This window comes from Gymnoscopelus braueri (assembly GCF_963280865.1).
Source record: "Gymnoscopelus braueri genome assembly, chromosome: 13".
NCBI lineage: Eukaryota > Metazoa > Chordata > Actinopteri > Myctophiformes > Myctophidae > Gymnoscopelus > Gymnoscopelus braueri.
The window spans coordinates 53,212,451-53,229,917 of record NC_137615.1 but is presented as its reverse complement, the minus strand read 5'-3'; the positions used below and the strand labels follow the sequence as shown (position 1 = coordinate 53,229,917).

Here is a 17,467-nt window from a genome sequence, read left to right as displayed (position 1 = left end):
CACAGCACAAAGACTTTCCAGAACCGCCGAACCCCCCCCCCCCCACCCCACCCCACCCCATGCCCATAAAAGGGACACAGGCAGACAGACGGTTACAACGGGCATAACGGGTATTGCTTAACACGATGGGGCATGCATTCCTTATTTGCATCGCTCCCTACTTGCATCATTCCCAAGTAGGCTAGTTAATTTCTAATCAACTGTGTGACACAGCGATCTATCTCACTTAATTGGACTAGTTTCATCACGACAAGGTAACTAAACTAAACGGCCCAAACAAACCTCTACTAAAGTGTCCTATTGCTTTAACATGAAGAAAACATTACAAATAAATTATACTGTATCTGTAGGCTATGTTTTTTTTTTGTTGGGGGGAGGTTTATTTTTGGGCTTTTATGGGAGGCTGGCAGGAAATGGAGAGAGAGAGATAGGGAGTGACATGCAGCAAAGGCCGTCGGGATCGGTACTCGAACCCGCGACATGCTGTCAGGCTACACTGAGCCTGGGTGCCTGGACCACTGGACCGCTACACCAGCGGTGCAGGCCCTGTATGTTTTTATTTGATTCAAATATTTATAACTTTTTGTTTTTAATTTACAGATCCAGATTATATCACGTAAGTACAGTATTGAGCTCTGTCTATTAATCAACATGACAGCAGTAGATTATGTATTGTTTATGTCATTTCTGATAGATATTTATTATATTTTAATTACAGGCCCATTGAGTATGAGGGAACCATCAATCAGGCATATGTAAATGGTACAGTATATATATTTTAAAGATCCAATCAAAGGATTTTTATCTGTTTCCATGAACAAGGAAAACATACAAAACGTTAATGCTAAAATGTGTCTGTGAATATATCAAACTATTAATCAGATTTAGAATGTAAAACATAATTTTAAAAATGTTTAAATGTTCTCTCTCTTGCCTATCTCTATCTATGTTACCCACTGCTTAGTAATTTCCTCTTCGGTAACATATATCAATAGAGTTACAGCATCCATTCAACCAAACAACAGACATGATGAACATTCTTTTATTTGGTTGAGATTTAAATTGTCATTTATTTCCAGAAGCAAATTGTTTATCTGAAACAGGTTCATTATACTTACAACCAGAGGTGTCATTTCAGAAGATAATTGTGAATGGCAAAAATAAGTAGCCATTGGTCGTGGCCCAAATGAGCCAATTGATTGCCATGGCAACCCCAGCCTGCGCTTGATTTGCCCAATTCCCCACACCTGTCGAATTCCCCACACCTGTCATTTGATTACTTAGTCAGTCCCCTTTCCACAGTCAGTTTGCAGTCTACAGACATTCTCCACACATTCCCCACAGACGTTTACCACAGCACAAGGACTTTCCAGAACCGCCAAACCCCACCCCCCACCCCATGCCCATAAAAAGGACACAGGCAGACAGACGGTTACAACGGGCATAACGGGTATTGCATAACACGGTGGGGCATGCGTTCCTTATTTGCATCGCTCCCAACTTGCATCGTTCCCAAGTAGGGTAGTTAATTTCTAATCAACTGTGTGACACAGCGATCTATCTCACTTAATTGGACTAGTTTCATCATGGCAAGGTAACTAAACGACCCAAACAAACCTCTACTAAAGTGTCCTATTGCTTTAACATGAAGAAAACATTACAAATAGATTATAGGCCTACTGTCTGTACCTGTATGTTTTTTTGTGTGCGTTTATGCCTTTATTGACAGGACAGTAGGCGGGCAGGAAATGGAGAAAGAGATAGGGAGTGACATGCAGCAAAGGCCGTCGGGATCGGTACTCGAACCGGCGACATGCTGTCAGGCTACACTGAGCCTGGGTGCCTGGACCGCTACACCAGCGGTGCAGGCCCTTTATGTTTTTATTTGATTCACATATTTATAACTTTTTGTTTTTAATTTACAGATCCAGATTATATCACGTAAGTACAGTATTGAGCTCTGTCTATTAATCAACATGACAGCAGTAGATTATGTATTGTTTATGTCATTTCTGATAAATATTTATTATATCTTAATTACAGGCCCATTGAGTATGAGGGAACCAATCAGGCATATGTAAATGGTACAGTATATACTTTTTAAACATCCAATCAAATGATTTTTATCTGTTTCCATGAACAAGGAAAACATACAAAACGTTAAATGTGTCTGTGAATATATCAAATTGAAATTATTAATCGCCAGACTTAGAATATAAAACATAATTTAAAAAATGTTTTAATGTTTTCTCTCTCTTGCCTATCTCTATCTATGTTCCCCACTGGACACGTTTGCTTTGAACTTTCATCTTTTCATCATAATTTCATCTTCAGTGACAGATAACATTAGAGTTACAGCATCCATTCAACAAAACAACAGACATTTGTTAATTCGGTCGAGATTTAAATTGTCATTTATTTCCAGAAGCAAATTGTTTATCTGAAACAGTTTAATTATACTTACAACCAGAGGCGTCATTTCAGGAAAAAAATGGTGAATGGCAAAAATAAGGCCATTAAAGCCCCATTTTGAAAATAGCCAAAAAAGTTGATCTACAAGCAATGTGTTATGAGCTTGTAGATCGCTATTTTTAGGAGAAAAGAGAAAATGCTCGCCTATAATGACATGCTATAGGGATAGGGTAAGGGATACCACGTTGAAAGTGGTTATTAAAAGCATGTTTGCAGACAAGAAAACACATACAGTATCTGTAACATGTCACATGTAAGGGCATGGATTGAGATGCAATCAGAGTTAATCTGAAATCAGATTAATCTGTAAAAAAAAAAAAACACAACAGGGTGGCAATTACCATCCCCTGAAACTCCAAATGACACCTCTGTTTACAACTAGGAGGGCGATTTGTCATATTTTCACAATAACCTTGTTGGAAAGCTTCACATTAACAAACTTGTGTAATGTAAGATTGAAAAACGTTGTTTGAGTATTATCATTCCATACTGTTTAATGACACAGTAGAGGCTATCCTGTTTTAAATATTTACTGTAACTCTGTTTCACTTCTTTAGATACGGCCGTGTAGGAATACCCAACGCCACACATGTGGATGAAGACAGATGGATCTATTCTATACCATACATGGACAACTGGCGGCCCGGGGGCCACATGCGGCCCCCACCTTCACTTAATGCGGCCCACAGGTTAATATCAGAATACTGATATATTATTGATTTCAGCTGTTACAATTGCAAACATGACCCGCTTTAATTACTTCGGTCTATATTAGTAGCTTAATGACTAGTCTTAAAATTCTATTGTCTTTTTTATGTCCAATGTATTTGTATTTAAAGGAGAATTCCGGACAAATTAAGTGTTATCTTTGATGTCTCGTTACTCACCTAGCGACGTGAAAAGTGGCGTTCTTTTTTTCCATATATTCCCCTGTCGTCATTTTTTAAACCCCCTCCGTTGTCATAATGGGAGTTCTTCCAGAACCTGGCAACTCGTGTTGCCAGAATCTGGAAACAAGCAACCAGTGTTAAATCGTTCGCCATTGACGGCAGCCTCGCAGATAGTTTCAACGCATGTTTGACTATCATGAGACTCTACTATCAATACTAGTAGAGAAAAAAACAACTTTGCGTCGGTTATAATAGACGAATTTCCCTTACCCACGCGCTCCCATTATGACAACGGAGGGGGTTTAAAAAATGACGACAGGGGAATATATGGAAAAAAAGAACGCCACTTTTCACGTCGCTAGGTGAGTAACGAGACATCAAAGATAACATTTAATTTGTCCGGAATTCTCCTTTAAGTTCATAAAGTTAACATAAGTATAACTAAATGCATTTGAAATTAAATAAAAATTTTAGTTTTCAGGATTCCAATTAAAAAATGCACAAAAGAAATAAGGATTCCAATTCAAAAGCTCAAAACGTGTCGCACTGCGACACGTTTTGAGCTTGTAGATCGGCTATTTTTGCTACCTTTGTGTGACAGAATGGCAAAGTAGGGCATTAATTTACGGGGAAAAAGTTAAAATACGGAGATAAGGGGTGTCTGCCCGACAGTATATGCAATGTGGCCCTCTGGAGTGAGTGTGCCCAAAGTTGCCCACCCCTGATCTATAGGCCTACCAACAAATGTAGAGTAACATTTATGAATGTAACCATACAAATGGATCATCAATGAATGTATGGTAACATTTATGTGTGTAACAATACAAGAACCATGTAACACACACACACACACACACACACACACACACACACACACACACACACACACACACACACACACACACACACACACACAGTTATTACTGCAGTTGGTGTCAAGTCAATAAAAGTCACTCAGTAAGAATGTTGGGTGCGTGTGTATGTTTGTTTATGATTGATTGATTGATTGATTGATTGATTGATTGATTGATTGATTGATTGATTGATTGATTGATTGAATACTGTATTAGACAGAAATGTAAACAGCACGTGGCACGTGGTATTCAGTAAGAATACTCTGAAGATTCTCGCAGGTGCATGCTCCTCATGGTATCACAACACCACCAAGGCCTTAAAAACAAGGCTCCAAACATCCCAAAACGAACTAGTAAGGCTACTTCTTGGCCTCAATCACAAAACCCATCTAACCCCTGCTCATTTTGCTAGGATTGGATGGCTCAGGGTTGAGGACAGAGTACAGCAACTTGAAATGGGCCTGGTCTTTAAGATACACCACAACATTGGGATCCCCCTGTATTTGTCAAAATACTTCCAATACATTAACGAAGTCCACGATCATAACACCAGAGGCAGCTCCACGAATCATGTTCAACCCAGATTTGGCTCAACAAAGGGAATGAACTCATTCTCATGCTATTCAACAAAAATGTGGAATGTCTTACCAAAAGGAATAAAGGAGTGTAAAACCCTACTCACTTTCAAAACTGACCTAAAGATACACCTTCAGGAGGCTGCAATTCGAAAATGGCCCCTGTCTAAGTCTTAACCTACCCCCCCAACCCCCCTCCCCATTCTTTTTTCTTCTCTTGTACATATTTTTCACTCTTCATACCAGTAACCTGTAAGCTGATTGTATGACGCTCTGTATAGTAGTGTGTATATCTGTCTGCCACTTATATGTCATCATGATTTGTGTGCATGGGGATCTCATGTTAAACAAGCTCAGTGCTTATGAGTCTTCCAGTTTAGTAGCTCTTGTATTGTGAATTTGTTCTTCCATGTACTGTTGTTCTCATGTTTTACTAAATAAAGTACATCAATCAATAAATCAATCAATCAATCAATCAATCAATCAATCAATAAATACAGTAAGACGTTCAGTGGTGGATTAATGTAAGGGTTTTAAGTGCTGCAGCACTGGGCACCAACCTCTGGGGGGCGCCATTCTCCAGGCAGCTTTGTTTCCTTTCCGTTCCCCAGTTGGACTTGGTTGATTGTTACGCCTGTGTGTGTGTGTGTGTGTGTGTGTGTGTGTGTGTGTGTGTGTGTGTGTGTGTGTGTGTGTGTGTGTGTGTGTGTGTGTGTGTGTGTGTGTGTGTGTGTGTGTGTGTGTGTGTGTGTGTGTCTGCCTTCGAGGCGCTCATTGTCATTAGGCAGCCTAGGGAACTGCCTGGGGCCCCACTCCTAGGGGCCTAAGCTGTGAGTAGTCTATATTTTGAGCCAAGAAAAAAAGGGGGGAAAAGATTGTTGGTGCCCGGGTCCAAGCACCGGGCACCATAAAGGGTTAATTCAGCCCTGAAGACATTAAGGCTAAAAGGATAAAACAAACAAAAAAGTCCTGGGGAATGTCGAATACATCGACCTTGTGGTGTAGGTCCACCCAACCTGCTGCACAAAGTAAGATCAATGTTGATCAATACAAAACCAATTTAATTATCATTTCATTAACAGATCCATGATGGCAGACATTCTCTGTCATATGGAGAACTGACACTCTAGCTGTTAATCTAAAGTAATGCACATTTCAGTTTGGTGACTATAAATGAATAAAAAGTTAAAGCTCATTTTCGGGAGAGTTTAGTTCATTCATTCATTCATTCATGCATGCATTTAAAGAAAAGCTAATACAGGCAGGAAGGTCAAGCAATAATTGCACAGCAAAATCCTCACTGCTAATTTAACCATTACTAACTGAGAGGGTACAAATGGAACCCAGTGTGTGATTATAGTGACAGGTGTGTTGTGTGCCCAGGGTGTGTCATCTGTCATTCCAACTGAGTGTACCGCGTCACCCAGGTATGGCAGCCATCTAGGCGTGCATGCGTGACCAAAATCCACACAAGGATAGAATGTCCAGAAAAAAAACAATATTAGCTCACTATCTTATTTCCCGGGCTAAGAAGCATTTTGGAGTTTTACAATTAATAATCAGATTCAGGTTGTGGTCAGTGGTCAGGATTCGGCATTTAGGCATTAGGTTTAGGATTAGGGTATGTCTCTTTCAAGTAGACGTATTTTAAAGGTGATCACAGTGTGTTATGTGGCACCTACCCTGGCAACAATGACAGAGATTTACACTGCCTTTCATTCTTGTCATGTTTGAAATGACTCACTTTACTACTACTACTACAGTACATCTCAGACACACCTTAACCGGGTGTGTCCCACCTGTGGAGAATGCAGTCTATGGACATAACAAAAGGTGTGAAGGCATTCTCTTTTCACGTCTGCCCTCCTATCCCCTACTTAGAGATATACAGTAATAAACTAGTCGCCATGGTTAATCATTCAGGTCATGGCTCCAAGCTGTTGTGCAAACTCTTTTTTTTTTCTTCTTTTTTTTTTTTACCATTTGGGCTCCTTTCCACTGTGAAGGGTTAAAGGATTAGTTCACCCCAAAAAATACTTATTTTCTATCAATTACACACCCCATAAAGCCTTGAATTCATGGAGATATTTTTTTCCCGTCGCATTCCTAAGCCAATCATTTGATGACGTCTCCAGTAGGAGACTCAATGGAGACTCCGCCGGTCATCAAATTATTGGCTGAATGAAAGGAATGAAAGAAAAACAAAAAAATCTCCATGAATTCAAGGCTTTGGGTGTGTAATTGATAGAAAATAAGTAATTATTTAGGTGAACTACTCCTTTAACCCAGAAACCCCCATAACACAAAGCTTTCCAGATTGGGCCTATGGAGTTCTGTGATGTTTCGTTTTTTTGTTTGTTTGTGTGTTTGTTTCTATTCTAAACAGAAACCCCCCTAATCACTTAAACCCTCATCCCGACCCTCATACACTTTTCAGCGTTCTTTTTTTTTCCAGTTTGATTTCACTTTCCAAATATTCACATTTCGTTGAATGAATGAATGAATGAATGCGCGTGCCTGCACGCTTGCGTGTGTAAAACATTCCTAAAATAGCAAAAGATCAACAAGCTGAGCAGTTCCCAAATTACCCTTATCTGAACCAGAGCCATAAGATTTTGCCAACATGCTCAAAAATAGCAGATGTACAAGCTCGCAGCTCCATGCTTTTGTATAAAGCATGGATAAAGGAAGCCCCCCCCACCAAGGACCCCTGGTTCCTCAGGTCAGTATGCAGGTTTTCCCAGAGATCACTAAATGTGGCGTGCTGACAGTCTCCTAACTAGGCCTGTCACAATTACAGTGGCGGAAAGTAACATTTACTTAAAGGGCAAGACCACTTTGGTAAAGGTTTGGGTTGTGTAGTTACCTTGTCATGATGTAACTCCAAAGGTGGACAAGAAATCAAAAATAATTGCTCCATTGATTAGAAATTGATAATTCTAAATATGCTGCTCATTGTATTATATTGTACGGTAAAACAGCTCTCAAGGTCACTCTTTTAGCACGTAAACGAACGCAAACAAAGTTGATATAGACCAAATAGAACATCAACAAACCAAGTACTGTTTGTTTTTTTAATACAAATTTCAACTTCCTGCAGATTTTACTATTTGAATATTCGGATCCGGATCCACGGATCCAGTCCGGGTTTTCTTCTTAACAAAAATAGCTAAATCAACAGGAAGTTAACATTTTTATTATAAAAACAAACAGTAATGGGTTTGGTGATGTTATATATTCTGTCTGTCTGTCTGTCTGTCTGTCTGTCCTAAAATGTGACTCTGGACAGTTTTTTGTTTAGCCTCTGAAATGAAGGGTTGGGCTCTGGAAAATGCCTATGCCAGAACTGTACAGATACCATGTATACACTGGGTACAATGGGCCTACTGTATGTTGGTTTGTTTACTGTTGAGTGATTAAAAAAAGCTAATTGTTTGGGGACCTCGACCCACAGTTTGAGAACCATTGGCCTAATGTATACTCCATAGTATGAGTGATTAAGGGTAGTGTGATGATTAAGGGTAGAACAACAGATCGAGGGTGTAGTCTTGCAGGGCAGGCCTGTGCATCATGACAGGAATGTGTGCATGAATAGTTGCATGGAACTGGTTCTATAACATTCTACTGAACGCACTTTTTCAGTCCAATCCCCCTGGAAAAAAATATAAAAACAGATGAATTATACTATTATATAGTAGTAGTGGTCTGACCACATGACTGTCTCTATGGTCCACTTCCAACCACCACTGCTATGCTAGAATATACTGTATTAACATACTCTGAGTTGTTAAATTCATGTTTTATTTACTGAAAACAAGTTATGAATAGCCACTTTAAGGATGAGCTCAATTAGTGCACATTACCTTTTATAGTTAGAGTAGTGTGTATGTATGTATGTATGTATGTATGTATGTATGTATGTATGTATGTATGTATGTATGTATGTATGTATGTATGTATGTATGTATGTATGTATGTATGTATGTATGTATGTATGTATGTATGTATGTACGTATTTATTTATTTATTTATTATTTAGTGATGGGCGGATATTGGATAAATGTCATGATACAACACCTACTATAAATGCACCCATTTATAACAGTGAGTGTACAAATGTAACCAAATGGTTAATGTGTAATTATAGAGTTAAATTATATAGTGTACACTTTCAGAGAATAGTGTTATAACAGTGTTATAATACTGTTATTACACTATTACAATTCAACTGTGAGAGTGTACAAATTTAGTTAGGGGGGGGTCAAACCGGGAACCGTCCAAGTGTCCGCTCAACCTCCTCTCAACCGCTCAACCTCCTGAACTAAATAAATAAATCATAATAATTGTGTTGTGACAGTGTTATAATAGTGTTATTACACTAAGTAAGCACTATCTGGAACAATCTACCCACTGACATAAGAGAGTGTCCAACTTTCACATCCTATAAGGTCCAATCTTTTTCTTTTTTAATAGATCAAACAAACCTGTGCACGTTTTATTAATATAGGCTAAAATCAAGTTTATCTACAGTTCACTGTTGTCCTTGTTTGTGTTTTATATCTTTAATAGGTACAAAATGTGATTCATTTTACTGTTATTTGTATTTTTATACTGTACCGTGTGTAGCCTACTCAACAGTGTTTCATGTAATGTTGATGGGTTTTTATGTATGGGGACTATGGATGTAAATATAGCATTCTTGCTAAATGTGTATTTCACATTACATCATGTATGTATTGTTCATTAATAGTATACACTGTCCCATCCAAATAAACAAATAAAGTAAAGTAAAGTAAAGAATAATTCAACTTTAAGAGTGTACAAATGGAACCAAACTGACCCGTAAGGGTCCGTTTGGTTCCATTTGTACACTCTCAGAGTTGAATCACCACTGAGGATCCCTGTAGTGGTATCGGATTGTGCTGAATCACAGAGCAGCCATTAGAATGTGGCAGGACCAGTCCATGCTACTATTCATTGCACACATTCCAGTCACGATACGCAGCCTACGCAGGTCTGCCCCGTCAGGCTACACCCTCGCTGTGGAATGCTGACACGGTAACCACGACAACCGTGGCCACATGGGGGCCAGAGAATGAACATCAACACCACTCCAATTAAACTATTTGTCACTGGCTAGACGGATTCTCCAGATACACACCTGTAGATAAAATCTGTTTTGATAACATTAAAGGAGCACTTCATCTATTTTCCACCTTACCTTCGAATAATTGGTATACTCCTCGCTAATTGCTCATTATGAGATGGCACCATGTCTGACTGTCTACTCACTCTGTGTCTCATTGGTGGGCTGTGGACAGTTCAGTCACCTGCCTACCAGTGACATCATCAATGGGGATTCCAAGCGTATAATAACTACAGTACAGCCTTTCTCTTCCCGGACAAGTTAGCAGGCTGAAATAAAAGCAAGTGTCCTTGCGTGTGTGCGCGCGTGCGTGTGTGCGTGTTTTTGTATCTATTGATCTATTCTATGTATTATTATTGTTATTTGTTTACTAGCCTATCTGTTGTCAGTATTGCTTTTGATGATATTGTGTATTTTATAAATTTTCTCTTTTGATATTGTCTGTATCTGTACTGTTTATTATGTATGGCTTTAGCCCTCACTTCACTGCATTTGTATTTGTGTACAAATTTTTTTTTGTTTGTTTGTTTGTTGTTGTCTGGGGGTGAGTGCAATAAGAAATGATTGACCTAGAGCTCAACTGTCAAAGTGTGTATGTGTACAATGATTAAATACAATACAAAATACCTAATTTAAGCTGAGTTCAAACATTCTGATAAGGCAGGTCCTAATTAAACAAATAGTTTTATTATCAGTTTAAATAGTGCAATCTAAATGTTAATATTTACTTTTCACATGCGGTTTGTGTCCAAGGCACACCAAAGGTCAAGTCAAAATCTCAAGACACACCTGTATTCGTATGCCTCATATCATTCTGTAAATGTTTATTTTAATTTACTAATGCCAAATAAAAAGTTTTACCACTTTCATACTTTCACAGATTTTCCAAAATAGTGAAAATAGCCATAAAATGTGTCAGGATAGCAGGCCCAACAAGTCTAATGACCATTGCGGTCCCGTAAAGTGGATAAAAAGCAGGCAAAGTAAAAATGACACTTCTAGATAACTGATAATACTTAGATTGTGGTATTACTATTTTTACTTGAGTAAAAAATCTACCACCACTTCTACCATCACTGTTTGCTTTTTGGAGGAGCCGAGTGGAGTCGAGTGGAGGCAGTGTTGCCAGATGTACGATAATTATTGTATTTGTACTATAATTTCACCCTCTGTACGATCAATAATTTTAAAAAATCCCAAATGTACGATAATTTCGCCAAATAAAAAAAAGTGTGTGAATTTACTAAATTCCCTGGCTGCTGATTCGGTATCCGGTTTGAATTTCCAAAATAAGTCAGTAAATCAGTAAATCTAACCCTAGATCTGTACTTGGAGGCATTAAAAATACTGGTCGCGTCTTTCAAGTCCAGTTTCAGGCTTTTATTTATGTAAGGTCCAGGAAGATGCCTGCTTCCACGCAGCATACGTGATGCGTGGGGTGTACAAGAAGTGTAGGCTCGACCACTCTTCACATCTCCTCGCGGAAGACTTTCGCATCACGTGTACAGGTTTTTTTTGTTTGTTTTTTTGTGACGCATACATGGTCCTCCTCCACTTGTGGCCACACAAACACTGCTTGAAACCCGAAACCATGGCGAAAACAGTGGAGGACGCGAGGAGAGTGAGCGAGTGTGAAAGTTTGGGGTATCGGAATTCAGCTCTAGAGAGGGTTATCCACGCCTACTGTATTCTGTTGTCTTGCTGTTTTGATCTGTATAGCACTTTGGTTGACTTGGTCATTTTACATGTGAAATAAATATACTTTGAGATAATAATAATAACACCTATTTAATCCTGCAGAGGAAATTTGGTTTTCAGCTTCACCCAGCTGATTGCTGCCCAAGAGGTCAGACCTGAGTCCAGGGGTGGGGTCAGTTAGAGTTTAAGTGTCTTGCTCAGGGACACCTCGACACATTGCTGGGGCCGGGAATGGTACCTGGGACCATCTGTTTCCCAGGCCGCCTCTCTACTCATTCAGCTGTGGCCGTTGAGTTGAGTTGAATGTGGAAAACAGGAGAGGATTGAGATCGTTGGAGTGCTGTTAATGTATAAGCACAAATATTAAACCGTACTGACACTCAGCTGCCCTATCAGTGCAGGAATGCAGCACAGGGTCAATGAAGGCCTAACAAACTGTAGACATAAAGTCTACAAATCCCACTTTTCACTCCTTATCCTAATCCCAACATTTCAACAATAGCACCTTTCACCCTCAAAAGCCACCTCTTCAAAACTGCTTTCCCCAGATAACCTCTCACCCTGTGCTTTTACTATTTATTTATTTATTATTTATTTTCTACCATATTGCCCCCATGATGAGTACTTGAGTGATAATTTGTTTTGACAAATGCAACCAAATGGACCCGTAACCATTATCTTATACTTTGTCTGTTAAAAAATAGCAGATAAACAGATCTGCTGTTTTTGGAAAAATCATGAAAATGTGTGCAAATCTTTTTTGCACACACTTCTTTTATTTGTAACTCAAATCTTTGCTTCTGGGGATTCTACAAATGTCGTCTAAATCCTAAACTTTTTTGAAAAAGCTTGAGTTGCTATAATCAAGTGGTTCTCAAACTTTTTCATGTCAAGGATCCCCAAAATATATTTGGCCGCAGACCCCCATCTCAAAATATGTTCTTCCAGGGACCCCCCAGAAGCAAAGATTTTAGTTAAAAATGTTCCCTTTAAAAATATGTATATTCAAATATTTGCAAAAATAGTAGCTCTACAAGCTCGCTATGAGCTTGTATATCTGCTGTTTTTTAATAGCCAAATAAATCTTAAAATGACGCAGATGCGTTCCCGGTCTTAATGGGGTAAAGACACTGTCACAGCCCCATTGGCCTGTCCTGTCAGGGCCTGTGTTGAGTGTGTGGTTGTGTATTCCCCTGTCTTTGTTTTCCCACAGGTCCTGCAATTTGGGGTTCCATCCAATCAGGTGCATTAGGAGCATATACTATATGGACAAAAATCTTTCTGACACCAGCAGGGGTAAAACAGCGAAACTACAGGCCATTCTTATGAACTGTCACTTGAAGTCACTTCCTTATTAGACTCATACTTATAGATTTTGATTATTATTACAAAACATATATTAACCTCTTCAGCCCTATATACATTTCGGCCGAAAAATAGCTGATCTACAAGCTCAAAATGTGTCGCGATGCGACACATTTTGAGCTTGTAGATCTGCTATTTTTAAACGGCCGAAATTACATACATTTTATACATTTGAAAACACGGGACAGTCTGCATAATGAGTACTTTTACTTTTGTACTTTAAGTACATTTTGACCAATTTCTACATTGCAGTATTGATACTTTTTCCACCACTGCACACACACACACACACACACACACACACACACACACACACACACACACACACACACACACACACACACACACACACACACACACACACACACCATTTGCAGTCCCTTCCTGCTCTTCCTCCTGACTGATAGTGTCTTCCTGTGCTTGGTGTCCCATGGAAACATGTGACTCTACTCACGGCTGGAAGAGAAACCAGTGCATTTTGTCTCTACGTCAGCCATTCTCAACCTTTTATGGATCAGGCCCACTTGAACACCTCCAACACGTTCGCGGCCCACCCAAAGTTAACATTATCAATAAAATCTTGTGTTATGTGTTAAGTGTTTTGCTAGTTATTTGGGGGCCCACTTGCAATATCCTCATAGCCCACCAGTGGGCCCCAGCCCATAAATTGAGAATCACTGTTCTATGCAGTATGTATTTTTACTACTCTACTTTATTAGTGTGGTTGCCCTAACAGGGCAACCAGACTATAGTAATCCTTACACTTTATTATTATTATAGATAAACAATATTTCAAACCGCATCACAGCCCACAGTTTTTATTCCCCAATTTAGTGCCATATCTCAAAATGACCGGCTTCACCGGGAATCGTGTGCTTGTATTTTGCTAAGAGATTGGTTGCATAGTTTTATTGATATTGATTTATTAGTGCATTAAATTTCCCCATCCACTTTAATGAAAAAGTGAAAAAAAGAGCTAGAGTTACCAGATTTGGAGGGGAGGTTCATAATTTAGTCCGAAATTATTGAAAAAAATATTACACTAATCGGCCACATGGTGGCGCTAAAACAGCCCCCTTTACGTTTTGGCCTATAACTCTTGAACCGTAGGTCGTAAAATCAAAATTTATTTTCCCCTGGATTCCTTGGGTTACGACACATCTCCCCATATAGGCCACGCCCATTTGCGTCAGGATGGATTTTCCGCCATTTTCAATTTTCTTCAAAACACACTTTTAGCTCCTCCTCCCACATATTTTGTCCAAATTTCACAAAAATCGGTACACATGATCTCTGGACCCATGCAATAATCTGGACCGAAACAGAATTTTGATAGTCCATACCGTTCGTCCGTAAATGGCTTCCAAAGTTAGCGGGAGGGGCCCGTTTTACAAAAAAGCCCACAAATCACTAACGAAACGTCCAGTCAATCCCAAATTTGAGTCATATGTCGAGGGTGGTTTACTCAACGAATCCCCAAAAGTATTTCCACTTTGACCCATAGGGGGCGCCACAATTGCACAAAACGTAACCGTTTGATGCAAAAATATGATTTTTGGGGGGATCAATCCTCTCAAAATGAAATAAAAGTGATATCAGGAGTGACGTGACAATATGATTGGCCCGTTACATTTGTGGGAGGGGCCTATTTCCTAAAATCAAAACGGCATGTATCACGAAGGCAGGATCCGATCGACACCCGATTTGAATGGCACGTCACGCGGCCTCCGACGGTATTCCTCCCAGCGTATTCCCCGAGTCCCGGCGGCAGCGACCCGCGACTCACGTCGGCGCAACCACACTTTGCAATTGCCCTGAATTGCGACGCGTCTAGTTATTCATATTCAAGATAAACAATATTTCAAACCGCATCACAGCCCACAGTTTATTTTTCCCAATTTAGTGCCATATGTCAAAATGACCGGCCTCACCGGGAATCGTGTGCTTGAATTTTGCTAAGAGATTGGGTGCATAGTTTAATTGATATTGATTTATTAGTGCATTAAATTGCCCCATCCACTTTAATGGAAAAGTGAAAAAACTCAAATTCAAGTTTTTTTTTCTCAGAAACCGTAAGAGCTAGAGTTACCAGATTTGGAGGAGAGGTTCATAATTTAGTTTGAAATTATTGAAAAAATAATTACACTAATCGGCCACATGGTGGCGCTATAACAGCCCCCTTTACGTTTTGGCCTATAACTCTTGAACCGTAGGTCGTAAAATCAAAATCTTTTTTTCCCTAGATTCCTTGGGTCATGACGCAACTCCCCATATAGGCCACGCCCATTTGCGTCAGGATATATTTTCCGCCATTTTGAATTTTCTTCAAAACACACTTTTAGCTCCTCCTCCCATATATTTTGTCCAAATTTCACAAAAATTGGTATACATGATCTCTGGACCCATGCGATAGTCTGGATCGAAACAGAATTTTGATAGTCCATACCGTTCGTCCGTAAATGGCTTCCAAAGTTAAGGGGGGGGCCCGTTTTACAAAAAAGCCCACAAATCATGAACAAAACGTTCAGTCAATCCCAAATTTGAATCACATGTCAAGTGTGGTTTACTCAACAAATCCCCAAAAGAATTTCCACTTTGATCCATAGGGGGCGCCACAAATGCTCAAAATGTAACCGTTTGATGCAAAAACCTTATTTTGGGGGGATCAAACCTCTCAAAATGAAACGCAAGTGATCTCAGGAGTTACGTGACAATGTAATTGGCACAGCCTCCGACGGTATTCCTCCCAGCGTATTCCTCAAGTCCCGGAGGCAGCGACCCGCGACTAGCGTCGGTGCAACCACACTCTGCAATTGCCCTGAATTGCGACGCGTCTAGTTTGTCACTACTCTCACACAGGCACAAGAAGCTAAATGCAATTTTGGGCGCTCCACAAAGTTCTGTGCTACAACAATGACAACAGTAATAATAAAAAAAAGAAAAACTAAGATAAAATAACAATGAACAAAGCTTCCAATATAAAAGAAAATAAACAGTCGATAAGCGCAGGGACATTGAGGTTTATGATGTGTTATGTGTTTGGTATTGTAGCAGTAGCTGAGGTTTAGTGTTGTGTAATATTGATAACATCACATGGTGGATGGAAACATGACCTAATAAAACAAATACACTGTTGGGCTTGAAACTATTCAGGCCCCACTGCGAATCAGGTTCATTGGCAAAAGTCATACAATGTCAGCTGTTGGAAATAAACAAATCAAACAAGAACAATTCAAATAGCTCAACACAACTAATATTACAAGTGGTTTCTCCAAATCCAACACAAAATGCCACTTTCAATGACTGCTGCAGTCTCACAAAATTTGTTACATAGCCAGACACCAGCTTCTGGCAGCATTCCTGAGGAATCTTAGCCTATGCCTCCTGTGTAATGGCCTCCAGTTCACTAATATTCTTGAGTTTGCGTTTTGCAAATGTCTTCTTCAAATCCCACCAGAGATTTTCTATGGAGTTCAAGTCAGGAGACCGTGACAGCCACTCTACAACCTTCCAGGACTTCCTCTGAAACCAAGCCTTACAGTTGGAAGCATAGTTTGCATGGTCAAAGGTAAAGGAGCAGTTGCTACACCACTTGGATGTGGCAGAAAGAGGAATCTATCAACGGCTGACACCAGATTCTTGAGGAGGCAGGCAAAAGAGCTGCAGCAAGTCTTGGTGGCAGCAGGCACTGAGGTTTCAGTTTGCACAATAAGACACAGAATCTGTTCTCTGGAGCAATAAAAAAAAAACTGGAACTTAAAGTGCGAAGGAGTAAGGAGGAGGAGAATGACGCATGGGTGGAAACCTGTACTGCGAGGAGGGCAAGATGGATTCAATGAAGTATCAGGAAATCCACGGAGAAAACGTCATGTCGTCTGTGAGGAAGCTAAAACTTGGGCATCATTGGACCTTCCAATCATACCTCAAGGTCCACCAAGGCTTGGTTTGAGAAGAAGTCTTGGAAGATTCTAGACTGGCTGTCACTGTCTCCAGACTTGAACCCCATAGAAACTCTCTGCACGCACACGCCCTGGAAGCCAGAGCAGAACCTCTGCCCCAGATGTTTTACATCGTCCTGTTAAAGCACCACCAGGAGGCAGATTATTACAAAACAAATTGGGCTCGGGCCGCTATGCGTCTAGAGTTCAGGCTGTTGCGTGGCCCTAAGATTGGCTTCCAAAAGTTTGCAGGAGTGGTCCGTTTTGAACAAAATGCCTCAAATTGTGAACGCAGCGTCCGATTGCCGTGAAACATTGCAGGCCCACAATAAGCTATACCTGCCATGGCGGGGACCTGTGCTCCGAGGAGCACATTTTGCAAGTTTTTATGTGCAACCATATGTACCACTTTACAGTAAGTGGATGTTGTTCAGGTGGTTGGCTACTGGGCCATGATGGCCACTGGTCCAGGCCGGTTGGAAGTCTGGTCTGACCTCTAGTGCAGTTGTTCTCAAACTTTTTCATTTCA

The 17,467-nt window shown here is 40.0% G+C and overlaps 1 protein-coding gene across 1 annotated transcript in view; it reads left to right on the top strand.

Moving 5' to 3' along the window:
- The window catches only part of LOC308098650 (uncharacterized protein), a gene marked incomplete at its 5' end in the record, with an annotated part of 43,615 nt that extends 40,177 nt beyond the window's left edge, over positions 1 to 3,438 (top strand). Inside the window, 3 exons of the mRNA XM_080447054.1 lie at positions 1,926 to 1,941; positions 2,044 to 2,084; positions 3,030 to 3,438. Of these exons, the coding sequence (XP_080303180.1) occupies positions 1,926 to 1,941; positions 2,044 to 2,084; positions 3,030 to 3,043 (71 nt within the window). The 3' untranslated portion in view covers positions 3,044 to 3,438. The remainder of the gene's footprint in view (positions 1 to 1,925; positions 1,942 to 2,043; positions 2,085 to 3,029) is intronic.
- Positions 3,439 to 17,467: the final 14,029 nt, after the last annotated feature.